Source organism: Zonotrichia leucophrys, chromosome 24 (assembly GCF_028769735.1).
Source record: "Zonotrichia leucophrys gambelii isolate GWCS_2022_RI chromosome 24, RI_Zleu_2.0, whole genome shotgun sequence".
Taxonomy (NCBI): Eukaryota; Metazoa; Chordata; class Aves; order Passeriformes; family Passerellidae; genus Zonotrichia; species Zonotrichia leucophrys.
In genome coordinates, this window is record NC_088193.1 from 1,638,950 (window position 1) to 1,664,260 (window position 25,311).

A 25,311-nucleotide genomic window follows, 5' to 3' on the forward strand; every position below is an offset into this window, starting at 1 on the left:
AAGCAGATCCCAAATCCCCCTGGCTGTCCCCTCCTGCCAGGTGTTGTGCAGAGCCACAAGGGCCCCCCTGAGCCTCCTTTGTTCCAGTCTGAGCCCTTTTCCAGCTCCTTCAGCTGCTCCAGACCCTTCCCAGCTCCGTTCCCTGCCCTGGACACGCTCCAACCCCTCCATATCCCTGCCGTGCTGCTCTTTCCCCATCTCCTGATCACAGCGGGTACCAAATAAAGAACATTCTCCATCAGTGCGTTCCCCATTCCCTCACTTTTCCTGCCCAAAACGGCAGGCAGGGCAGGGCGGGGATGGACCCTGCCTCGGACCTGGGAGTGATGGACACAGATGGGTGATGGACCTGGGTTTGCGGGGCAGCGCTCTGTCGCGGTCCCTGTCCGTCTGTCGGTCCCGGTCCCTCTGTCAGTCCCTCTGTCGGTCCCTGTCCGTCTGTCGGTCCCTGTGTCGCTCCCGGTCCCTGTCCGTCTGTCGGTCCCGGTCCCTCTGTCAGTCCCTCTGTCGGTCCCTGTCCGTCTCTCGGTCCCGGTCCCTCTGTCGGTCCCTGTCCGTCTGTCGGTCCCGGTCCCTCTGTCAGTCCCTCTGTCGCTCCCTGTCCGTCTCTCGGTGCCGGTGTCGCTCGCGGTCCCCGTGGCGCTCCCGCCGCCCGCCGGGAGCGCGCTGCCCACACCCGTGATGGCGGCGGCGGCTTCGGCCGCGCTGCCGCAGCTGCTCGGGCCGGGCCGCGGCGGGCGGCGGGCGCTGCCTGCCCGTACCCGGCATGGCCGCCAAGGGGGCCCGGCAGCGGCCGCGGGCGGGCGGCGGGGACGCGGCGGGGCGGCGGCCCGAGCCCGGGGGCAGCGAGGAGGCGCGGAACGAGTGGGTGCTGCCGGGGACCGAGCGGGGCTACCGGGGATGCTGAGGGTACCGGGGCTGCTGAGGGTACCGGGGCCACGGAGGCTGCTGAGGCCGCCGGGGCTGCTGAGGCTGCGGGGCTGCCGGGGATGCTGAGACCACCGGGACCACCGAGGCTGCCGGGGCTACCGGGACCACCGAGGCTGCTGAGGCCGCCGGGGATGCTGAGGCTACCGGGGCTGCCGGTGCCGGGGTTTACACGGGCGGTCCGTGCTGTGGGGACGGTGCCGGAGCATCCCCGGCCCGGCTGCCTTGGGGGTGTTGAGGGGCTGCTGCTGCTTCCTTGTGAGGGCACCGGCATCCCCATCCTGCCCTAATGCCACCCTCAGCCCTTTGCTCGCTGTCACCTCGTGAGCCGTGATCTTGTAGCTGAGTTTTCCTGCTGCATATTTGTAATTTTTTTTTTTTTTTTACCTGCCCCGCTTTTGGATTAGATCATCCGGGAGCAAAGCAGGGCACGTCTGGGCCCCTGAAGGATCAACAGCTTTCAAGTGTCTGATCTCGGCCAGGTTCTGTGCAGCTCTGCTGAGCAACATCTCGGATTGTGATGAGACCTTTAACTACTGGGAGCCGGTGAGTCCCTTCCTGCCCTTGGGATTGGCAATTTGCAAATACCCCTTCATTTAGAACCTTGTGCTCTCTTGTTTCAGTTTCCAGTTAGCTTGTGCAAATGCAGATTTATTTATATAACCTTGTGCTGATCCCTCTGTTTCAATGAGAAATATTTTGCTCTGGAAACTCTGCTTTGTGGAAAACTCTCTGCTTTGTGTGCTGCAAGTTAATTTATTTATTTGATCTCTGTTGTAGACACACTACCTCATTTATGGGAAGGGGTTTCAGACCTGGGAGTACTCTCCTGCCTACGCCATCCGCTCCTATGCTTACCTGTGGCTCCACGCCTTGCCAGCCTGGTTCCACGCCAGGGTCCTGCAAACCAACAAGGTAAATTTGGTGTGTGGAAGCTGCTTTTGAGAGGAAGAAATGTACATTTAGTGTGGGAAACAGCCGGCCTGTTTGGTGTTGAAATTGACTTCATTGTTAAAAACCATGGTTGAAATTCACTTCATTTTTATAAAACATGGTTGAAATTCACTTCATGTTTGTAAAACTGGTTTGTTGACAAACATTGGCCTCCCTGGAAGGATTTCCAAGGGTTTGTGGGTTTCCCCTGATGTTTTACAAGCCCATTTTCTGTCCTGTGCCTCATTCAGACTCTGTCTGTGTCTGCCAGGTTCTCATCTTCTATTTCCTGCGATGCTTCCTGGCCTTCCTGAGCTGTGTTTGTGAACTCTACTTCTACAAGTGAGTGTCAGAGTGTCTGCAGGGGGTGTGTGGGAGCAGTGTGAGTGCCAGGGACAGCTCCTGCCACAGGAAATAGGCTTTGAGGCTCGTGTGTGGATGAGAAAATACAAGTTTTCATAATAACTCACTGAGATGCTGGTCAGAACGTCACAATTAGGACAAAATTGCACTCCCAGATCTCCCACCCACACTTCTACTCCAGCATTTTGTTGGCTCCGCTTGTTTCCTCACTGCTGGCAGCAGCAGGGTGGGAGTGTTGCAGACTGAGGAGAGTCTGGGGCTGTGTGTGCTTATCCCAGTGAATTTGACTGGAACACACTGATTGCTGCTGTCTGGAATCTCACTGCCAGTGCTGTTTACAGCCACTAAAATCAGTAGCCCTAACATGCAATTATCTTGTTTAAACTGCATTTTTATTTTTACCGGCTGCCTCTTGATTCCTGATTTTTAATCCACTGCCTTGCATGAGTTTTTTTGTTTGTCAGAAGCCACAGTTCATCTCCTTAAACCAGAGCACTGACACGTATTTTCTCATCCACATTCTGGTTTAAGGAGATGAACTGTGGCTTTTTTTGCGTGGTGGGGTTTTGTGAGGGGTGAGGGGATGGATGGGAGTGTGCAGCAGTGCAGCCACCACTCCTGAGATTTGCACAAGCACAGCTGGGAGAATCCAGGCCCCACCCAGAGTTTTGTACTGGTGAAACTCAGGGTCTGAAATCCCAGGGGAGGCAGCAGCTGAGTGTTGGGAGTGCCCCAGCTCAGAGCTCTCAGGCTGCTCCGTGGGTTGTTTGTGGTTCTGCATGCCTTGGTGCTGCTGATTTGGCCCCGGGGCTGTTTTGTGGTACCTGTTTCTCTGCTGCTTCCCCAGGGCTGTGTGCAAGAAGTTTGGGCTGCACGTGAGCAGGCTGATGTTGGCCTTCCTGGTGCTCAGCACGGGCATGTTCTGTGCTTCTGCAGGTGAGTTGGCTTGGCACTGGCACTGACAAAGGTTCAGAGAGAAGAAAATCACATCTCCGGGTGCTCTTTGTTGTATTCCCATGACAGAAAAAGCGTTGATTCCATTTTTGTTCTCTGTGTTACAATTCCCAGGCCTGTTTCTGTTGCTGCCTCCTGTTTTTCAGTATTGCAGTGCCTTTACACAGGCTCCTGGCCTGCCTGCCCTTGCTCTAAGGAAGGAGCTGGCACTTTGGCACTTTGTGTGCTGTCCCCTCATGTCCGGTTTTCGGCTGTTTGAAGGGCCTGGAAGGGCCCGGAGTGTCCTTGGGGCAGCCCACGAATCAAAGGACGAGAAGAGGCTTCAGTTCTTCTTTCGGTCTTTATGTTTATTAATTGTTTATCTAAAAGATTTTCTTTCGGCCCGACAGAGCTCTGCCAGCAGTCAGCCATGAGCACACTGACCCGCCCTCCGGACAGTCACCTATCTTTATACCCAATGTTACGTGTACAATATTTATCATTTTTCCCCAATCCTTTTTATTTTTATTGTCCGGTGCACTTTCAGTAATGACCAATCCAAAAGTGCCACCATCACCACAGAAGATGGAGGAGAAGAAGAAGAAGGACAGGACACGCCCCAATTCCTCCATCTTACTTCTCTAAACCCCCCTGTACAGAAATCCTAAACCCTGTGTTCACTCTCTAATTAACTAATCCCTTCACCATTCACCCCGGTGAAACCCTCCTGTCCTCATACAGGTGTCGTCTCCTGTGTAGGATCAAAGTCCAGCCACCAGACACTTCTGGAACATTCCAGGACTCCCGAGCCCCCCAAGGGTGCTCTCGGTGGCACCTCAGTCCTGAGCTGCTGAGATCCCACACCCTCAGGCTGGCTGTACCTGTTCTCCCAGCCACTGCAAGACTTGCAGCAGTGTTGTGTGAAGTGTGGGGGGCCTGTGCTGACCTTCCACCCCGTTGTGTTGCAGCTTTCCTGCCCAGCAGTTTCTGCATGTACACCACGGTGGTGGCCATGACGGGCTGGTACATGGACAGGACCTCGGTGGCAGTGCTGGGGGTGGCTGCTGGAGCCCTGCTGGGCTGGCCCTTCAGCGCAGCTCTGGGGTAAGGAGCACTTGCTGCCCTTTCTCAGCTGCTCTGCACCTGCCTGGGCAGAGCCAGCAGGCACTGAGCTGCCAGCTTAGCCCTGGATCGTTGCTACAGCCTTCCTGGCTTTTGGACAGCTCAGGTTGGGCAGATTTCCTGGCATTAATTTGGGTGAATCCTGAGGTGGATGATGAATCTGGAGTAAGAGCAGAGTGGTGGTTCTGTCTCTTGCTTGGAAGGGGCAGCAGAAGCTGCAGTGGGGCTCTCAAAGCCCCCAGCTGACAGCTGGTCTCTCTTCCAGGCTTCCTATTGCCTTTGACTTGTTGATCCTGAAGAAGAGGTGGAAAAGTTTCCTGAACTGGTGTGTGGTGTCCTTGATCCTGTTTTTGGTGAGTGCCTGCCCCTGTGACCGTGTTCACAGGGGTCTGAGGATGAGGGAAGAGACGAGGATCTGACTCCATGTTTCAGAAGGCTGATTTATTATTTTATGATATATATTACATTAAAACGATACTAAAAGAATAAAAGAAAGGATTTCATCAGAGGGCTGGCTAAGAATAGAAAAAGAAAGAATGATAACAAAAGCTTGTGACTGACTGAGACTGTGATTGGCCATTAATTAGAAACAACCCCATGAGACCAATCCCAGATGCACCTGCATTGCACAGCAGCAGATAACCATTGTTTGCATTCTGTTCCTGAGGCTTCTCAGCTTCTCAGGAGAAAAAAATCCTAAGGAAAGGATTTTTCATAAAAGATGTGTGTGACATACCACAACACAGAGGGAATGGATGGCAACACAAGGAATGAGTTCCTTTAGGAAAATCTGCTGGAGCTGCTGCACTTTAACCAAAATCTGCTTTCCCCCAGGTGCCCTTGGTGGTGGTGGACAGCTATTACTATGGCAAGCTGGTGGTGGCACCTCTCAACATCGTTTTGTACAATGTCTTCACCCCCCACGGGCCTGATCTCTACGGTGAGTTTGGGATAACGAGCCGGGGAGGCAGCCCGAGCTTTTCTGGCTGCCCTGGCCCTTATCTGCCCGTGCTTTTTGTGCCCTCCAGCCAAAGCAGCTGCCAGCTTCTGTTCCTGCCGGCTCCGAGGGCTGCAGCTGCAGCTTCTGGACACGGGATGTCTCTGTCGAGCTGGCAATGCGCTGCCGGTTCCTCCGGGCTGGGACTTGTGCTGCTTTTGTTCACTTTCCACTCCCGTGGAGCTGCCAGGAGGTGTCTCACTGCCTGGGCACAAGTGGCCCGGGTGTGTTTGGCAGCTTGGATCCGTTCCTGCCTGCTGCTCCTCGCAGTCAGGCTGCAGAACTTGGAGAAAGTGAGGAATGGTGCAGAATCCAGACTTCTTTCTGTCCAAATCCTGCACTTCCAGAGCTGGAAATTGATTTCTAGCAGGGCTTCAGGAGGGCTGGCAGAGCCCAGGGGATGCCTGCAGCATCTCTGTGCAGAATCCATACTGCTTTCTGTCCAGTCTTAAAGCTGGAAATTGATTTCTAGCAGGGCTTTAGAAGGGCTGGCAGAGCCCAGGGGATGCCTGCAGCATCTCTGTGCTCTGTGCAGAATCCATACTCCTTTCTGTCCAAATCCTGCACTTCCAGAGCTGGAAATTGATTTCTAGCAGGGCTTCAGGAGGGCTGGCAGAGCCCAGGGGATGCCTGCAGGATCTCTGTGCTCTGTGTGAGGCCAGAGGAGCTGTTGAGGAGGGCTCAGCCCTGGGAGCAGCAGCATCAGGGCTTTCTCTGGCAGCTGGCACTGCTGGTTGTTTTGAGGGGCTGTTCTGGGTGGTGCTGATTTGTCACTTGTGCCTGGCACAGCAGGGCAGCAGCTGCTCTGCCAGGGCTCTTGGCCTCTGCAGGAAGGCTCTGAAGTGTGGGGCTGGGAGTTTTGTGTAAGTGAGCTCCAGGCTCTGTCTCTGATAGGTTTTGGCAGGGCCTTGTGCCTGACCTTTTCCACGCTGGTGCATGAGTTGTTTGCAGAAGCCTCCAGGGACCCATCTGTCCTGCAGAGTTTTATTCACAGTGACATTCACACAACATCCTCGGGCTAGTAAAGGAGCCTGCCTGGAATTGCTCTTTAATGCAGTGTGGCCAGGACAACGCTGTGTGTTTAGAGAGCTTCAAAACACTGGGGAAAAATAACACAGCCAGGGGAGATGAAAGGCTGGCCAATCCCTCTTGGCTCTGCAAGCTGGGATTTCCCAACGTTCACATGATGGGGGCAGAGTCACCAGCCCAGACCATCTCCAGTGTAAGCCCTGCACTGTTTTTGAGACAAGGTTCAATTAATTTTTTTTCCCTCTGTCTTTAGCAATATGCTCCCTCTGTATAAATATTGTCTGTGCAATTAATATTTCCCTGGGGTGATTTGGTTTCTACAGCCAAGGGAAAACAGCTGCCAAGAGTATATCCCTGTTTCTGAGGCTTTGGGGTGTTTTTGTGTACTTAATTTGTGACCAGAGTTTTGTCCCACTTTGGGAGGCTTTATTCAGCTTGGGTGGAAGGTGCTGGAGCTGCTCATGTCCCTCCTTTCTCTGTGGAGCCCTGCTTCTTGAGCAGAGTGAGAATAAATGAATATATTGCAGGGAGCAGACTGTTCATTGTAGCAGCACTGAATCAGAGCGAGGGCTGTGACTCATGACCGAATTATTGCAGCTTAGTTTCTGCTTGCCAGCTGCAGTTCCTGCACTCAGGCTTCAGCCCAGGGTGGGGCTCCTTGTCCCAAACCTCCCTGCTCTGGCCTGAGCTGCCCCCACCATTCCTGTGCTCAGGGTGCAGCGTGGGTAAATTTGATTCACTCCTGAGTTCTGGAGTTGCTCCTGGGGCCGTTCCCAGGCCTCAGAGTTCAAAGCATTTTCTCTCTGGGGTCTGACAGAGCTTCCAGCTGCTTTTCCCCATGGAACCACCGTGCCAGGAGCTGCCTGGGTGCTCCTTTCCCACTGCTTTCCCCAGTCTGTGTCCTGGACCCCACAGCTGCCCAGCATCCTTGCAGGAAGATTCTCCAGCTCCTCTCCTGCTCTGCAAGCACATTCCCATTGCTGGAGAGTTCTCAGTGCCCCTCCCTGCTGCAGAGGTGATGTTCTGGGCCAGGACTTCTTGCCTGCAGTGGGGTTGCTCCTTTTTGAGGCCGCAGTTCACCTTGAGCCGTGTGGATAAGAGGAATAAAATCCCTTTTGCCCTGGGAGGCTTTGAGCCTGAGTGCCTCTGAATGGCTGCGTCACCAGTGAGCCAGCCTGGTGCTCTCTGCCTGCTGTGCACTGTTCTCTTCTCTTTTTTCCTCCCTTTTTATTTTTTTTTTTTAGCCTCTCACAGAGAAGAAAATCCCTCATTGGAGAAGCAGGGGAGGCTCCAGTGCTTGTTTTTTTCTGGGCAATTCAGTCACACTGCAAAAAAATGTGAGCGAGCAGCTATTTTTTGGTGAAAGCTGTGCCTCAGAGCAGCTGCTGTGTTTATTAGCAGCGTTATCTGGGCTGTGTTTGGGCTGGCGAGGAGTTGTGTTTCATGAGGTGTCCTTCACTCCTGACCCCCAAGGCTGCCAAATCTGAAACCAGAGCAGGGAGAGGTGAATTCAGTGTGAATTCCCTTTGCTTCCCATCTCAGCCACAGAGGTGACAGGATGGTCCCTGGGCTGACCCTTCAAAGATTCAGACCTTGTCGGATCTCAGGATCTCAGTCCTGAGGTGCTGAGCCACCGAGACCACCTTGGGGGGCTCGGGAGTCCTGGGATGTTCCAGAAGTGTCTGGTGGCTGGACTTTGATCCTACACAGGAGACGACACCTTTATGAAGATAAGAGGGCTTCACCGGGGTGAATGGTGAAGGGATTGGTTAATTAGAGGGTGAGACACAGGGTTTAGGATTTCTGTACAGGGGGGTTTAGAGAAGTAAGATGGAGGAATTGGGGTGTGTCCTGTCCTTCTTCTTCTTCTTCTTCTCCTCCATCTTCTGTGGTGATGGTGGCACTTTGGGATTGGTCATTACTGAAAGTGCACCGAGTTATAAGAATAAATGGTATTGGGGAAAAATGATAAATATTGTACACGTAACAATGGGTATAAAGATAGGTGACTGCCCCGGAGGGCAGCACAGTGTGCTCATGGCTGGCTGCTGAGCAGATCTCTGTTCGGCTGAAAGAAAATCTTTTAGATAAACAATTAATAAACATAAAGACCAAAAGAAGAACTGAAGCCTCTTCTCGTCCTTTGATACGCGGGCTGCCCCAAGGCCACTCCGGGCCTTTCCAGGCCCCTCAAACAGCCGAGATAAACCGGACAAGACCTTATTTCTATAATTGCTGTTGATAACTCAGGCTTTCCTGTACCAACCCAAGCTGCTTGGCCAGGCAGTGACTCCAGTGCCGTGTTTGTGACGCCCCCAGTGCAGCTTCTCCGCTTTTTTGAGCTGCAGGAGCCGCAGAGCCCTCGGGTTTTCCTTGCTGCTGTTGGGTTGTCTGATTAATTTCAACACGGACCCGATGTAAGTGGCTGTGATTGCAGGAAATTGCTGTGGCATGTGACACATGTCACAACAGTGCCGTGATTAAAGCCCCCGCGTGTCATTTACTGGCTGATTGAGCTAATCACACTGAGAGAGTGGGAAATGTGTGGAGAGGAACTGGCATTCCTCATTGTTAAGGGCTTTAAGCATCCTGAATTAAGAGTCTAAATAAATGACAGTTGGACTGGAGTTTCTTTCAGTTTACATCCTGCAGAGCTTGCAGCCAGCTCCCGAGTGTGGAGGCAGAGCTGCCTGGCTCCTCTTGCTGTCAGAACAGGCTGAATTTGGGACATTTAAATAGTGCTGAGTGAAAGGAGGGACCAAAACCAGCCTTTAGTGCCAGAGGTTTTGTTGGGGTGAAGTGAGAATAAAAACTCCTTCCCTTCTTAATCCTTCTTGGTACCTTTCTGTTGCTGCCAACCCAGAATGAGCATCCTCACTCCAGAATTAGATGGCATTGTGTGGTTTTGTGTGACTCCTCTGCAGTTAGAAAGAGAGAATGAATTTGGGGTCAAATTTCCCAATTTTAGAAGTTTCCACTTCTGCTTTCCTGCTGAATGGAGGGGTGAGCTCTGTGTCACAGAGTTCTGCTGGCTCTGGGGTTCATGGGCAGCAGGTGTAATACTGACTATTTTTCACCCTCAGATTAAAGGTAAGGAGAAAAATTAATTTCTGAGCAGGAAGGCAATGAAGTTTCTTGTGCAGGTGTGAGTGTGAGATACTCTGGTGGGCTGTGTCAGGCAGAGAAGGGCCAAAGCTGCTGCTCCATCCATTCATACTTGAGTTTCAAACCTCTTTTTTTTCCTTTTTTCTCCCCCTTTAGGTACAGAACCCTGGTACTTCTATTTCATCAATGGCTTTCTGAATTTCAATGTGGTTTTTGTGCTGGCCCTGCTGGTGCTGCCTCTGACCTGTCTGATGGAGTGTCTGCTGCAGAAATTCCGTGGTGAGTGCAGGGTTTGCCTGCCAAAGAGCAGCTTTTCCTTACTGGAAGTGAAACTGGGAGCAGGGAGAGCCTTTGGAGCACCAGGAAAGTTCCTGCAGCTCATTAGGGTTCAGGATTGTTCCTTGCCTCCGCCTCAAGAGGAAAAATGTGTTAAAAAAAGCGAGCCTGACAAGGTTCCTGAGCTTCACTGTGACATTTAATCCATCAGGAATGGCCCAGTCAGTAATCCTGAAGGGGGGAGAAGCTGAACCTGGTGTTGTTCCCATCTTGTCTGCAGCTGGAAATGAGTAGAAACCTTTTGGGGTTGAAGCTGGGCTGCTCTGGGCACTGTGGGTTTTTCAGCTGCCAGGACTGAGCCCTGCTCTGGGCAGTGTCCCCGTGGGTGTGGATAGATGAGAGTTTAAAAAAACAAACAAAAAGAGGAACCAGAATATTCCCTACTTCACACTGGGCTTTTTCTTGAATAAAATGACATCAGTTTGACCACATGACACTTGTGAGTGACTCCAGAGGGGAAGTGTAAATTCCTTTCTGCTGTTTTCCTGAGGAAAATTCATCAAGGCTCAGCAGCAGCCTCCAGATTCATCAGTCCAGTCTGTGCTGTGCTCTCTCTGTTTTTTATACTGACTACAACAAACAGTAACACAATCCTCGATGAAAATGTATGTTCAGGGGTGTTTGCCCATGTCTGTTCCTTGGCTGCGAGTGACAAACTCGCAGAAAGCAGTAAAAGCTCAGTAGGAGCTCCTGTAAATGCAAGATTTCCTGCTGTTCACTTGGTGTTCTTGTGCTGAGCAGCAGGAGCGACTCTGCCAAGCGCTTTGTTCTTATTGTCTGTGAAATGCCGCTGGCTTAATTGCTTAACTCTGCTGTTGGGAGTAGCAAGGGGTAGGAGAGGGACTGAAAATTGTCAGGCAGCGCAGAGCCCTCCTCAGTGTGACTGAAATTCAGGGTAATTGTTGTTATTTTTGAGTCAGTTATTTCCTCTGTTAAGCAGGAGGCGCCTGGGAGAGCTCTGCCGGTGCTGTTTTTGTAATGAGGCAATGAAGGGTGGGCAAACCTCAGGCTCCAAACAACCATTTGGGAGGGAAGGGCAGCTCCTGAGGAGGCCATTTCTGATCTTGGTGTGCTCGATGCCCAGCAGGAAACCCAGCACTCCTGTGTGCCTCCTCACACCTGGCAGTTCCCGATGGCTCTTGGGTCTCCTTGGATCCACCAACTCTTATTTTCTGCTTCTGCTCTTCCTAAGGCTGTTGGAATTGTCAATATTGTTGGAATCTGCAAAAGTCCTCTGAGGAAAACGCCCTGCTGGCTGTTGGGGTGTGTTACCTGGGTTTTAGGAACAGTGGTGCTCAGGACAGGGCCTTTTTGGGTCTCCAGAGTGGGCTTTGGGTCCATTAACTCTTATTTTCTGCTTTTGCTCTTCCTAAGGCTGTTGGAATTGTCAATATTGTTGGAATCTGCAAAAATCCTCTGAGGAAAACGCCCTGCTGGCTGTTGGGGTGTGTTACCTGGGTTTTAGAAACAGTGGTGCTCAGAGCAGGGCGTGTTTGGGTCTCCAGAGTGGGCTTTGGGTGTGGGAGGGGATTGTGCAAGAGAAGGAATTCCTGCATTTCTCCTTTGCTGAGGTTTTGTTTCTTGCAGTTCAGAACCTGGGCCGTCCCTACTGGCTGACCCTGGCTCCCATGTACATCTGGATCCTGATTTTCTTCAGCCAGCCCCACAAAGAAGAGAGATTTCTGTTCCCCATCTACCCCCTCATCTGTCTCTCTGGTGCTGTGGCGCTCTCTGCTCTTCAGGTAAATTCCAGTGGTGCTCAATAAACAGCTGAGAATATTTCCCAGCTGTTATTTCATCATGGCTTTGAGCTGTTCTCCAGTCCCAAATGGGAATTCTGGAGTTGTGGTGCTGTAGTGCCAACAGCACCCAAAATCCAAGGGATTCCTGAGGGTTCAGTGTCCTGCTGATGGACCTGTGGCTCCTTGGCTGCTCAGCTCTGAGGGCAGGAATGTGGGTGTGTAGGAAATGTCTCAGAAGGAATCCCTCCCTCACTGGGCTGAAAAAAAGCAAAAGGATTTCATTTAAATGTTGGGAATTGCACTGAACGTTTGGAAGAGCCAAAAACTGGATGTTTAGTAAACATCACTTGAAACACTTCACAGAGCAAAGCAGTAATAGAGACTGATATAAACCTTCCCAAAGCTCAGAATTATTCATCTCCTGCTGTTGGAAAGGCTCAGGAATGCAGCCAGGAGCCTGTTCCAGCTCTGTCCTGCAATTCCTGCCCACCCTCAGTCCCTCACCCCCTGCTCAGGTGCTGTTCCCACTCTGGATCTCCATCACTCCCAGATGAGTTCCAGTCCTTGCCTCCACACAGGATCCAGCTTGGAATGTCACCAATTTTCTGGCTCTGACTGAGAATTCCTCCGTGCTCTCAGAACATCACAGAGCAATGTTCATTTATTTTTATTGTAACTTGAGGAAACTTTCCCCCCTGTACGTTTCTTGCATATTTTGCCACTGTTTGATGACATTTTGCCCAGTCTGGAGCATCCAGCTGAGGATCTGGAGCTGATTGCCCACCAGCAGGACAAGCTTGTCACTCTCCCCCTCCAAACTATGTGGATGTTATGAGAAAAATGCAAACAGGACAGGAGAAACAGAAAGCAGCTGAGGGCAGGGAGTGAATAACCAACCACTCCTGCAGAGCAGCAGGGAGGGACCAAGGCAGGGACTGGATGGATTTCCACCTGGCTGTCCCAGAAAGGCTTTTTAATTGAAAAAACCAACCTAAAGGACTTTTCTTTTATCAATTTTTCTTTTTATCGATTTTTCTTTTATCAATTTTCTTTTATCAATTTTTCTTTTATCAGTTTTTCTTTTATCAGTTTTTCTTTTATGAGTTTCAGAGAGTGACCTGTGTTCAAAGCTGGACGCAGAATGTGCTCTGTGGTGTTTTGTTCACTTCAAAGCTGTGGTTTGTGCAGGCAGGGTAAACAAGCAGAGGTCACTCTGGAAATCTGGGTCATGGAGCTTGTGTTAGGCAGGAGTTCAGTCCAGCATGGAAAATCAGGTGAGTGTGCAGGGAAATGCTGGAAGGGACTCTTGCCCCTGGTTCATCTGGGAGCAACCAAACTGGAACCCTTGAGAGATCACTTTAGGCCCTTCCTTTCCTAGGAAGCATAAAAACACTGAAATACCCCAAATTATCACTTAAATATGACCAAACCCTATGAGTTTCTGTGCATTTTGATGGCTCTGAATTTAAAAATCTGGTGGGGGACACACTGTTGTAAGAGCTTAATGAAAAATGTGAATTTTGCTGGATGGATCAGAGTTGGAGTAACTTCGTATTGTCTCTCTCTCTTTTTTTTTTTAATCTCTTCCCTGAGAAATGTTACCACTTCATCTTCCAGCGCTACCGCCTGGAGCACTACACAGTGTCCTCCAACTGGCTGGCCCTGGGGACTGTCCTCCTCTTTGGCCTTTTGTCACTCTCACGCTCTGTCGCCTTATTCAAAGGTTGGTATTTCACATTTCCCCTCTGCCCTCCTGGCTCTTGGGCTCAGGGCTGCAGAAGTTGTGCTGTAGAAAAGGGAGTTGGCAGTAAAGTTTCGTGGGAGAGTGAGCTGAGATCCCTCAAGGAAGAGTTTGAAGGCAGGGTGAGACACAGGATTCCCAGCAGGAAGGGGGAGCTTTCATAGTGTGGTCTCCTGCTGGATTCCCCCACAAAGGTTTTGCTTGAAAACCTTCAAATTATGTGACCTGTGTCCTGCAGGTAACACAATTTGTTGAGAAGTTTGTCCTTGAGAAGTTTGGATGTTGTTGCTGCAGGGGAAGGAATAAATTCTGCTGGTCACCATTAATTAATTATTAATTATACATTCATTTATATATATATGTATGAATGGGTCACCAGAATTACATCACTTAAAAATCCTCTTCACCTTCCACCAGTAAACTCCACTGATCTAAAACCTGACTGGTTTTAAAGCAGATAGTTGAGATTTCTGATAATCCCACTTGGAAAAGCATTTTCCTGTGTAAAAGGTGAATTAGGTGCATGAGTCCTTCATGGAGATGGAATCAAAGCCTTCCCACCTCATCAGTATTTTTTTGGGGTTTTGGTGGCCATTGGCAGGCAGGGAAATGTGAATAAAATTGGTAAGAGGGGAAGCTTTGAATGCAGCCACTTCTTAGCATAAAGCAGTTCATTTATTCACTGAGTTACCAGTTCAAAAAATTATACATGAAACAACTTTTGTAGGCTTCAATTAAATACCCCTCTATGCTTAATGATGGTTTTCTGCCTCCCACAGGCTACCACGGGCCCCTGGACCTGTACCCTGAATTCCACAGGATTGCCACTGACCCCAGCATCCACACGGTGCCCGAGGGGAGGCCGGTCCATGTCTGTGTGGGGAAGGAGTGGCACAGGTTCCCCAGCAGCTTCCTGCTGCCAGACAAGTGAGTGCTGCCCTGGCACAGGGGCAATTAGGGCAGGTGGGTATCGAGGGGCACGCTCGTGGGTGCGGGGAGCCCTCAGGAACTTGGATCTCTGGTGTCATCAACACCGTTAAAGTACCCAGGTAAAGGATTCTGAAGGTTTTTCATCAGAAAAACTGGCCACAAGTTCCTGGGAGTCTCTGGTGTGCCTGGGGATGGTGTCCTTGGTTTTGGGGCTCAGAAGTACCCAAATAAAGGATTTTGAAGGTTTTTGATCAGCACATTGGCCACAAGTTCCTGGGAATCACCTGGGGATGGAGTCCTTGGGTCTGGTGCTCAGAAGTACCCAGATAAAGGATTCTGAAGGGTTCTGATGAGCACATTGGCCACAAGTTCCTGGGAATCCTTGGTGTTACTGGGGATGGTGTCCTTGGTTCTGGTTTTGGTGCTCAGAAGTACCCAGATAAAGGATTCTGAAGGGTTCTGATGAGCACATTGGCCACAAGTTCCTGGGAATCCTTGGTGTTACTGGGGATGGTGTCCTTGGTTCTGGTTTTGGTGCTCAGAAGTACCCAACTAAAGGATTCTGAAGGTTTTTCATGAGCACGTTGGCCACAAGTTCCTGGGAATCCTTGGTGTTACTGGGGATGGTGTCCTTGGTTCTGGTTTTGGTGCTCAGAAGTACCCAACTAAAGGATTCTGAAGGTTTTTCATCATCATGTTGGCCACAAGTTCTTGGGAATCCTTGGTGTTCCTGGGGCTGGTGTCCTTGCTTCTGGTTTTGGTCCTCAAAAGTACTCAGCTAAAGGATTCTGAAGGGTTCTGATGAGCACACTGGCCACAAGTTCATGGGAATCCTTGGTGTTCCTGGGGCTGGTGTCCTTGGTTCTGGTTTTGGTGCTCAACAGTACCCAAATAAAGGATTCTGAAGGGTTCTGATGAGCACATTGGCCACAAGTTCCTGGGGATCACCTGGGGATGGTGTCCTTGGGTCTGGTGCTCAACAGTACCCAACTAAAGGATTCTGAAGGTTTTTCATCATCATGTTGGCCACAAGTTCTTGGGAATCCTTGGTGTTCCTGGGGCTGGTGTCCTTGCTTCTGGTTTTGGTGCTCAGAAGTACCCAACTAAAGGATTCTGAAGGTTTTTCATCAGCACACTGGCCACAAGTTCCTGGGGGTCACCTGGGGATGGTGTCCTTGGTTTTGGGACTCAAAAGTACCCAAATAAAGGATTCTGAAGGTTTTTGATCACGTTGGCCACAAGTTCTTGGGAATCCTTGGTGTTCCTGGGGCTGGTGTCCTTGGTTCTGGTTTTGGTGCTCAAAAGTACCCAACTAAAGGATTCTGAAGGGTTCTCATGAGCACATTGGCCACAAGTTCCTGGGGATCACCTGGGGCTGGAGTCCTTGGTTCTGGTTCTGGGGCTCTCACACAATGCTCTCCCCGCTCTCCGCAGCTGGCAGCTCCAGTTCATCCTGTCGGAATTCCGGGGCCAGCTGCCCAAACCCTTTGCCAAGGGGCCCTTGGCCACCAGGATCATTCCTGCAGACATGAACGACCAGAACAAGGAGGAGCCCTCTCGATATGTAAGGATTTGTTCCTGCTTCCTTTCCCTTACCTCGCTGGATAATTTAAATTATTGCAGTGCCTCACAGTGGATCTCCCCATTTCTGCTGGATAATTTAAATTCTTGCCATCCCTCTCCCCATTTCTGTTTCCTGGGGAGTTCCAAAGCAAAACTGGTCCCTCTGCAGCACTTGGAAGTCTCCCCATTCTTGTGAGTGGCTTCTGTTTGCCTTTCATCTGCCAGTTTGAAGACATAATGATCATAGAAGAAGCAGCAGAAGTAAGAATTCCTAATTATTGCAGTTTTGGGTTTAGTGTAGTGTGTTAATGTGATCACAGGAATGAGTAATTTGAAGTCCCCCACAGAAAATATTTGTCACTGAGCAGGAATTGAAAATTTCCTCTTTTATTTCTTTTTAAATATAAAACAATTCATCATATTTTCAACTGAGGAGGAGGAACTTAATTTGGAACTTAATTGAATTAGTGGGAATCTGCTAAGATAATGTGTATTGGAATTACTGATTTATTTCCTGGTTGAACTAAACAAAACCCAGATAGGAATGTCTCAAAATTATTGCTGAACTGACAGGTTCAATCTTGGCAGTCTTGTGGGTTAAAATTCTTATTTTGAGGCTGATTATGCAGTTACTGGAAATGGGAAGGAGGCGTGTTCCCACCTGAGAGGAGCTGTCTGCTGCAGTGCATTTAATTTATGAAATCTTTAGCTGGGGCTTATTTTTAGCACAGACAGCTGGCTGCTCCAGCCTGTGACTAATAGAGCAAAACACATTTTTGTTTCATGCTTGCTCCTTAATGTCACCCTACAACTTTGTTCTTTCTCATGCAAGCTCAAGGGCCTGGGACTTGAGAAATCAGAAATTAAACAGGGGCTTAAAACTCTTACTTTTGACCTGCTAATTACACCAAAAGATCAAGATCTTTTCCTATATTTAGTGAGTATGAGCATGTTCAGATTTTTTTTTTAAAAAGTAGAAGAATAATTAGCAAGACCTGGGACAGGACTGTGAGAGGAGATAAATCTCAATAGCACGAGGCTGTTGGTCATTTAAAGGGGAGAAAACAAATTATTCAGGAGGATTACGTGAGCCATGGATAAAGGCATTAACGGCTGTGATCTCCCTGTTTCAGGTGTGAGTATCTGTTACTGCTCTGCTTGGAAATGGAAGAGGGAACCTCAGTGTTCCTGTTGCTATGAGACACTGGGGGAAGAGCGATTTGATCTTGCTTTGCAATCTCTCTTTCCTTAATCACATCGAGCTGCACTTACCTTGCACTTGCCCAGCTGGGGAGGTGCATTTGTCTCTGAAAGTGCCAAGAAACAGATAAGGAATATTATTTCTTCCCAAGATACATCCAAGCAGGACCAGCAGATTGGGCTGAAAGCTGCTAACAGCTGCTGCCTTCAGTGAAAAGGGTTTCTGAGCATTTTCTCTTCACTTCCAGCACCCTCCAGCCCCCGTGGCAGCAGCAGATGTGCCCTCAGCCCCAGCTCTGGGTGTTCCCACTGCTGTCAGCCAGGATGGGATCCAGCTCAGCTCTCCTCACTTGGCAGAGCAGTGGTATCAAATAAAGAAAGAGTGGGAGGAGGAAAAGGAAAGGGGAGCAGAAGAGGAGAGGATGTAATTTAGAAATCCCTCGCAGCTTTGTTCAGCAGAACTCGTTCCTTTCTTTCATTTCAAGGTCTGGGCGTCACCCAGCTCTTGTGTAAATCCCCAAATCGATGCAGAGGTGCTGCAGAGCAGGAGGAATATCATCCTTGGCTTCACTGCAATGTGAAAATACAGGAGAAATGTGGCTTGCACCTGGCATTTGGAGTCAGGGCAGCATTTAGGATGAGACAAGTGAGGTCCTTGAGGCAGCAACTTGTCTTTCTCTGAATGATTCTACATCACTTCCAGAAAAACCTGGTTAGTGGTTTGGGAGTCCTTGTGCTAATGAGCCAGAGCCTCTCCCAGGGCCTGGAATGTTCCTCTCACACCGAGCACAAAGTGAATTCAGCATCCTCAGCTGATTTCCTGTGGTGTAATTTCATTTGCCACTGTGCTGTGATGCCACAGAGCCATCTGCTATCCACCTAATTAAATTGTTTCCAGCCTAAATTGTTACATCAAGCCCCAAAGGTGCTTCGGAAAAGGGATCTCAAGCATGGCCAAGGAAGTTGGCAGTAAAATTTTGTGGGAGAGTGAGCTGAGATCCCTCAAGGAAGAGTTTTAGGGGGTAAGGCAGGGTGAGACACAGGATTCCCAGCAGGAAGGGGGAGCTTTCATAGTGTGGTCTCCTGCTGGATTCCCCCACAAAGGTTTTGCTTGAAAACCTTCAAATTATGTGACCTGTGTCGTGCAGGTAACACAATTTATTGAGAAGTTTGTCCTTGAGAAGTTTGGATGTTGTTGCTGCAAGGGAAGGAATAAGTTCTGCTGGTCACCATTAATTAATTATTAATTACACATTCATCCATATATATGTATGAGTGGGTCACCAGAATTGCATCACTTTAAAATCCTCTTTATCTTTCACCAGTAAACTCCACTGATCTAAAAATTGACTGGTATTAAAGCAGATAGTTGAGATTTCTGATAATCCCACTTGGAAAAGCATTTTCCTGTGTACAACTTGAATTGGGTGCATGAGATGGAGACGGAATCAAAGCCTTCCCACCTCATCCGTATTTTTGTGGTCTCCTGCTGGATTGCCCCCCAAAATGAGCTGTGTTACCTGTGCCCTGCACATTCCCCTGCTGCTGGGAGTGCAGCCCCTTCTGATTGCTGTGAGTGAGCCCAGAACCAACAGGGAATAGAGGCAGCTCTGTGTGTCCCTGCAGATGGACATCTCCAAATGCCACTACCTGGTGGACCTGGACACGGCAGCAGAGAGCCCCAGGGAGCCCAGGTACTCCTCCCACAGAGACGAGTGGGTCACCATTGCCTACAAGCCATTCCTGGATGCTTCCAGGTAGGATTTGCACTTTGGAGAGGGAGGGGTGGGGGCACTCTGGGATTTCTGGTTGCACAAGTGGGCAGGGAGGGGAGATCCATGGGCAAATGCCAGCTTGAAATGCAATTCCCAGCAAAATGGGGCCTTTGTCCAACTCCTGCTTGCAAAATTCATGGCCTAAGTTGCTTTAGAGGGTGAAACTCTGTGAGGAGGGTGGTGAGGAGTATTTTTATAAAGAAATAAACAGTTTCTTTATAAAGCTTCCCGCTGAAGCAATGTTTTTGGGGTTGCTTTCCAAAGAAATGAGGTGGATGTCACCTCCTCCTAGGACACTTTTCACTCTGTTCTGTCCCAGCTAAATTCAAAACAGGCATAAATCATCAGAGGGGATGAGCTCTGAGGAATGTTCTGGAAGCTGGCAGGGAGAGGAGCAGTCAGCAGGGCCACACCTTGATTAGGCAGCAGGAAATCCATGGGGGAGATCCCTGCTGGAGCCTGTTGTGCACGGAGCACCTTGCTGCAGTGTCTGTGAGAGGCAAGGCTGGGATTTGCTCTCCTCCAGGCTCTCAGGCAGCGGGATCAGCGCTGTCCAGCTGGGAATGATGCTCCCACATTCCTGCAAACACAGGAATGCGCTTGTATCAGCTGTGCAAGGATGTGATTTAGCCCCTCAGAGCTCCTGAAGGTGTCACCCCAGGACAGAGACTGGAAAAGCCTCTGTGAAAAACCAACCCAGAGTTCAGCGCCCTCCTGTTTTCCATGAGAGACCCGATTGCTTCCTGCAGGGAAGAGCAGGGCCGGGATGGGGGTGTTTGAGCAGCTCCCAGGAGGGCTCTGACACAAACAGCTTTCCTTGGCAAGGTCTGCATTTTCCAGGAGAGCCTGCTGCTGCACTGGGGCAAGAGGGAGGTGGCCAATGACTTTTATTAATGAGGCAATGGAGGCATCAAAGGCTCTCCTTGTGCAGAGGATTTGCCCTTAAATGTGCATTTCTGCTTTAAAGCCACGTTTGTGTGTTCTCACAGCTGCTTTATCTCGCCTGCTCCATCTCCGGAGCTGAGTTGAGGTTTCAGGTTTGCAGCTCTGTGGTCGCAGAGCAAGGGGCAAAAAAAACAAACCCCAAAGCCATCAGGCACCTCCCCAGCTCAGCCCAAAGTGCAGCTCTTGTGTGAAAATCAATGAAATCAGTGAAATCAGTGACCCCAGCGGCTCGGTTCAGTCCTGCTGCACTGGAGGCTCTGGGGCTCGCTGCGAGTCTCCCATTGACGTCAGCGAGTGCAAATGTAAATCTCAGCTGGCTCTGATAAATGGTGCTGCTAATTGAATTAGAGAGCACTCCAAGCCACCAGCTAATTATGCTCCTCAGGAAGCTGCTTTGCCAAGGTCCATTTAATTCTATATTGGCTGAATGCTCCGAATCTGGCACAGAAAAGGGGAAATATATCACAGCTCCCCTCTGAGGAGCACATATTTTCCAGCTCTTTAGGGCTGAGCTGTCTGCTTGCTCCACACACTTGGGTTTTCCATCAAAAAAAACTAAAATTCTCAGTGCAAAACTAATGATTGGGTCACCTTGCTGGAGCATAGCATTCCCCTGCTTTGATAAGAGGCTGTCTTGTTCCCTTTAATGGTGTTTTTCCTCGAGTTGTTTCCCGTAGTTTTGTTTTTAAAGTAGCTGAATAACTTCTGAAATGCGTGTGTTGGTACAAAACTTCACCTGCAGAGGAAGTGCAAACATTAAAGGGCTTGCAGAGAGCTTTGATCATGAGCTTCTTGTGGCTGGGAGGCACTGGGACCTGCCCAGGTGGCACTGGGACATTCCCAGGTGGCATTGAGACCTGTCCCTGTGACTGGGAGCTGCCCAGGTGGCACTGGGACCTGCCCAGGTGGCTCTGGGACCTGCCCAGGTGGCACTGGGACCTGCCCAGGTGGCATTGGGACCTGTCCCTGTGACTGGGACCTGCCCAGGTGGCACTGGGACCTGCCCAGGTGGCACTGGGACATTCCCAGGTGGCATTGGGACCTGTCCCTGTGACTGGGACCTGCCCAGGTGGCACTGGGACCTGCCCAGGTGGCATTGAGACCTGTCCCTGTGACTGGGACCTGTCCCTGTGACTGGGACCTGCCCAGGTGGCACTGGGACCTGCCCAGGTGGCACTGGGACCTGCCCAGGTGGCACTGGGACCTGTCCCTGTGACTGGGACCTGCCCAGGTGGCACTGGGACATTCCCAGGTGGCATTGGGACCTGTCCCTGTGACTGGGACCTGCCCAGGTGGCATTGGGACCTGCCCAGGTGGCATTGAGACCTGTCCCTGTGACTGGGACCTGCTCCTGTGGCACTGGGACCGCCCAGGTGGCACTGGGACCTGCCCAGGTGGCATTGAGACCTGTCCCTGTGACTGGGACCTGTCCCTGTGACTGGGACCTGCTCAGGTGGCTCTGGGATTTGTCCTGGTGTCTCCGTGGCAGAGTTCAGCCTCCTCCTGCCATTCCCTGCTCTGCTCTCACCAAACTCAGGTTACAAAATGCACTTTTGGGGGGGATCTCTCACCACTGCAGTTTTAGGAGGGATCTCTCTCTCACCACTGCAGGTGTCCAAGTGCTGCCAGTCCATGTTAGTCTGGCATTTTGGGAACATCTGCAACATCTTCACTTGGGATTTCCTTCCACCCCACAGCAGCTTCCTCCGGCACTGCTGGAGCAGTTTTTGGGTTGTTTCTCCTGAAATTCAGGCAGACACAGGCTCAGCTCCAAGGCTCAGTGTGCTTCCAGCTCTGGGAGCTGCCCAGTCGTGCAGCAGTGCCTTTTTCAGAGCCCAAAATCCCTGGGAAAGCATCCCCTGCTCAGCCCTGCTGCTGGGAGCCGAGTGCTGATCCAGGCTCCATCTCTGGGGGACAAATTTAGCAGCAAATGCAAATAGCACATTAAATATATTCCCTGTCATCTGTCAGCCAGCCCCTTGCATGTGCCATCTGCTGTCTGGGGTGCTGAGCTGCCACAGGGAGGTGACAGGAGGTGAAGGTCCCGTGTGTGTGAGCTGGGAGGGTGCAGGAGCTGCTGGTGCCAGCTGAGCCCAGGCAGCCCCTGGGGACACGCAGCTCCCAGGGGCACTTCCTGCCTTTGTTCTGCTGCTGCGTTTCTGAAAGATCTCCAGTGCAGGCAAACAAAACACAATTCGTCTTTCTGCTGGGAAAAAAAAACCCGCCAGGATTGGGTGTGCAGAGCAGCAGAGCTGGGGCGAAGGGAGCAGCAGGGCTGTGCCATCCCTGAGCTCTCAGCAATCCCAATCTGAGCGCTGCTGCTGCTGCTGCTGCTTTTCCAGGATTTCTGTGGCACTTGTGGCCGGCAAGGGTTGATGTTTTCCCATCCAGGTGATCTCAAAGACACAAAAAGAGAAGCTGTGGTGCTGAGGGAGCAAAGCTCTGCCTGGTTTCAGTGAGTGGCTCAGGTTTTTGAAGCTCACAAAGCTCAGAGCTGCTGCTGAAGGAGGTTTTATTTGTCCACTTCACACTGAAACCCGGACTGTACCATTAATGAGAGAATACATCCATTCACAACGCCCTCAGCCAGCACTGCTCCAGCAATTAGCAACCCAATCAAAGGTGCTAATTTCACCCAGACATCATTAAACCCTCCGTGCTCCACTGGTCCCGTGTTTGGAAGGCTGTGAAATGCCAGCTCCCAGCCCTGGCAGGGCATGGCTCAGCGTGGCTTTGAGAGCTGCCCAGCCCTCTGTAATTCAATATTTCCACAGAAGATCGGCTTAAACCCGTGCCAGCCAGCTCTGGTGGCACCCGGAGGAGAGGGTTGGGCACTGAGGGATGATTTCTTTTCCCTTTTCCCTTTTCCCTCCGCTCCCGCAGGTCCTCGCGGCTGCTGCGCGCGTTCTACGTGCCGCTGCTGTCGGAGCAGCACACGCGCTACGCCAACTACAGCATCCTGAAAGCCCGCAGGAGGCAGCCCAGGAGGAGACTGGGGGGCTAGCACGCCCCTGGCCCGGCCAAAATCCCACCCCGAGCATCGGCTGGCACTCCTGGACAGATTCCCCGAGCGGCTCCGGCAGCCTCGGCTCCTCTGCTCTGCCTCCCTGGGAAATCCTGCACCGCCTGTGGACGGGGTGTCCCTGCTGCTCCCCGGGTCCCCTCTCACGGCAGAGAGGGGAAACATGCACAATGAAATGGAAAATAAAATGGGTTATGCCTGATGCTCCCCAAACCCCCCTTACACGAGAGAAGAGAAAAATGGAAAATAAAATGGGGTGTCCCTGCTGCTCCCCGTGTCCCCTCTCACAGCACAGAAGAGAAACATGGACAATGAAATGGAAAATAAAATGGGTTATGCCTGATGCTCCCCAAACCCCCCTTACACGAGAGAAGAGAAAAATGGAAAATAAAATGGGGTGTCCCTGCTGCTCCCCAGGTCCCCTCTCACAGCAGAGAAGAGAAAAATGGACAATGAAATGGAAAATAAAATGGGGTATCCCTGCTGCTCCCCATGTCCCCTCTCATGGCAGAGAAGACAAAAATGGAAAATTAAATGGAAAATAAAATGGGTTATGCCTGATGCTCCCCGTGTCCCCTCTCACAGCACAGAAGAGAAAAATGGAAAATAAGATGGGTTATCCCTGCTGCTCCTGGTGTTCCCTCTTACACTAGAGAAGAATGGAAAATAAGATGGGGTATCCCTGCTGCTCCCCATGTCCCCTCTCACAGCAGAGAAGACAAAAATGGAAAATGAAATGGAAAAGGAGATGGGTTATGCCTGATGCTCCCCAAACCCCCCTTACACGAGAAAAGAGAAAAATGGAAAATAAAATGGATTATCCCTGCTGCTCCCTGTGTCCCCTCTTATACCAGAGAAGAGAAAAATGGAAAATAAGATGGGGTATCCCTGCTGCTGCCTGTGTTCCCTCTTACACCTGAGAAGAATGGAAAATAAAATGGAAAATAAGATGGGGTATCCATGCTGCTCCCCATATTCCCTCTTACAAGAGAAAAGAGAAAAATGGAAAATAAAATGGGTTATCCCTGCTGCTCCCCCTGTTCTCTCTTACACCAGAGAAGAGAAACATGGAAAATAAAATGGAAAATGAGATGGGTTATGCCTGATGCTCCACAAACCCCCCTTACATGAGAGAAGAGAAAAATGGAAAATAAAATGGAAAATAAGATGGGGTATCCATGCTGCTCCCCGTGTTCCCTCTTACACCAGAAAAAAGATAAATGGAAAATAAAATAGCCCTCTTATACCAGAGAAGAGAAAAATGGAAAATAAAATGGAAAAGGAGATGGGTTATGCCTGATGCTCCCCAAACCCCCCCTTACATGAGAGAAGAGAAAAATGGAAAACAAAACAGGGTGGCACCTTGAGGTTCTGCTCCAGGCTGCAAATGAGGGAGAATCCAGCCCAAATTCTCTCTGTGTCTCCCCCACCTGCTGTCTTTCACCCAGGGAATTTTTGTTTCAGGTGACAAAGTTCAGGAATTTTCCTTTTCCAAGGGGAAAGGAGGAAGAACACCTGACTGACAGGGAACTGGAATGCACTGAATGTCCAGGAGTGAACATGGTGCACCACAGAGGCACAGCCAGAGCTGCTCTGTCCAGGAGACATTTCCAGGGATAAACCTCTGCTTTTGGGAAGAAAAAACCAAACTGGGACAATTATGTGTTTAATGGGATCAATGTTTGTGTTATCTGTGAAGCCAAGTGTGTGTTTGCTATTTATAATGATTTTTTCAAGATCCTTTGACTTCTAGACTTCAGCATCTTAAAAATTCTGGAATCATCCAGAGAGGAGAAGGATGAATCTTTTTTTTTTTAAATTTTTTTTGCAGTTCTGTTTCCCAGAATAGCCAGGATGTGTTACGTGGGTCCAACATGCCTCAGAGCAGCGCTGTGCTTGTTAAATTTCCATTTTTAAATGTGCAGCATCACCAGCTGGATGGAGGGAGCTGTTTTCACTCGCAGCCCTGGAATTCTGTGGGGGTGGGATGGGATTGGGGTGGGATTGGGATGGGATTGATTTGATGGGATGGGATTGATTGGGATGGGATGGGATTGATGGAGTGGGATTGGGATGGGATGGATGGGATGGGATGGGATTGATTGGGATGGGATGGGATTGATGGAGTGGGATGAATGGGATGGGATGGATGGGATGGGATGGGATGGGATTGATAGATGGGATTGATGGGATGGGGTTGATGGGATGGATGGGATGGGATGGATGGGATGGGATGGGATGGAATTGAATTGATGTGATGGGATGGGATTGATGGGTTTGGGTGGGATGAGATGGGATGGAATGGGATGGGATGGGATTGGGATGGGATAGGATTGATGGAATGGAATGGGATGAGATTGGGATTGGGATGGGGTTGATTTGATGGGATGAGATGGGATGGGATTGGGATTGGGATTGGGATGGGATTGGGATTGGGATTGGGATGGGATGGGATTGATGGAGTGGGATGGATGGGATGGGATGGATGGGATGGGATGGGATGGAATTGAATTGATGGGATGGGATGGGATTGATGGGTTTGGGTGGGATGAGATGGAATGGAATGGGTTGAGATTGGGATTGGGATGGGATTGATTTGATGGGATGGGATGGGATTGGGATGGGATAGGATAGGATAGGATTGGGAT

General features: G+C 50.4%; 1 protein-coding gene across 1 annotated transcript; it reads left to right on the plus strand.

Annotated features, from left to right (window-relative positions):
- The first annotated feature begins 681 nt into the window (after nt 1-681).
- ALG9 (ALG9 alpha-1,2-mannosyltransferase) lies at nt 682-24,602 on the plus strand. Its single transcript, XM_064732042.1, is given in 16 exon segments — nt 682-731; nt 733-864; nt 1,335-1,473; nt 1,708-1,842; nt 2,132-2,202; nt 3,071-3,159; nt 4,125-4,260; nt 4,544-4,631; nt 5,113-5,218; nt 9,566-9,688; nt 11,333-11,487; nt 13,081-13,210; nt 14,008-14,155; nt 15,593-15,722; nt 18,548-18,678; nt 22,525-24,602. Coding segments are annotated over 16 exon segments (1,884 nt in total). The 3' UTR covers nt 22,646-24,602.
- The last annotated feature ends 709 nt before the right edge of the window (nt 24,603-25,311 follow it).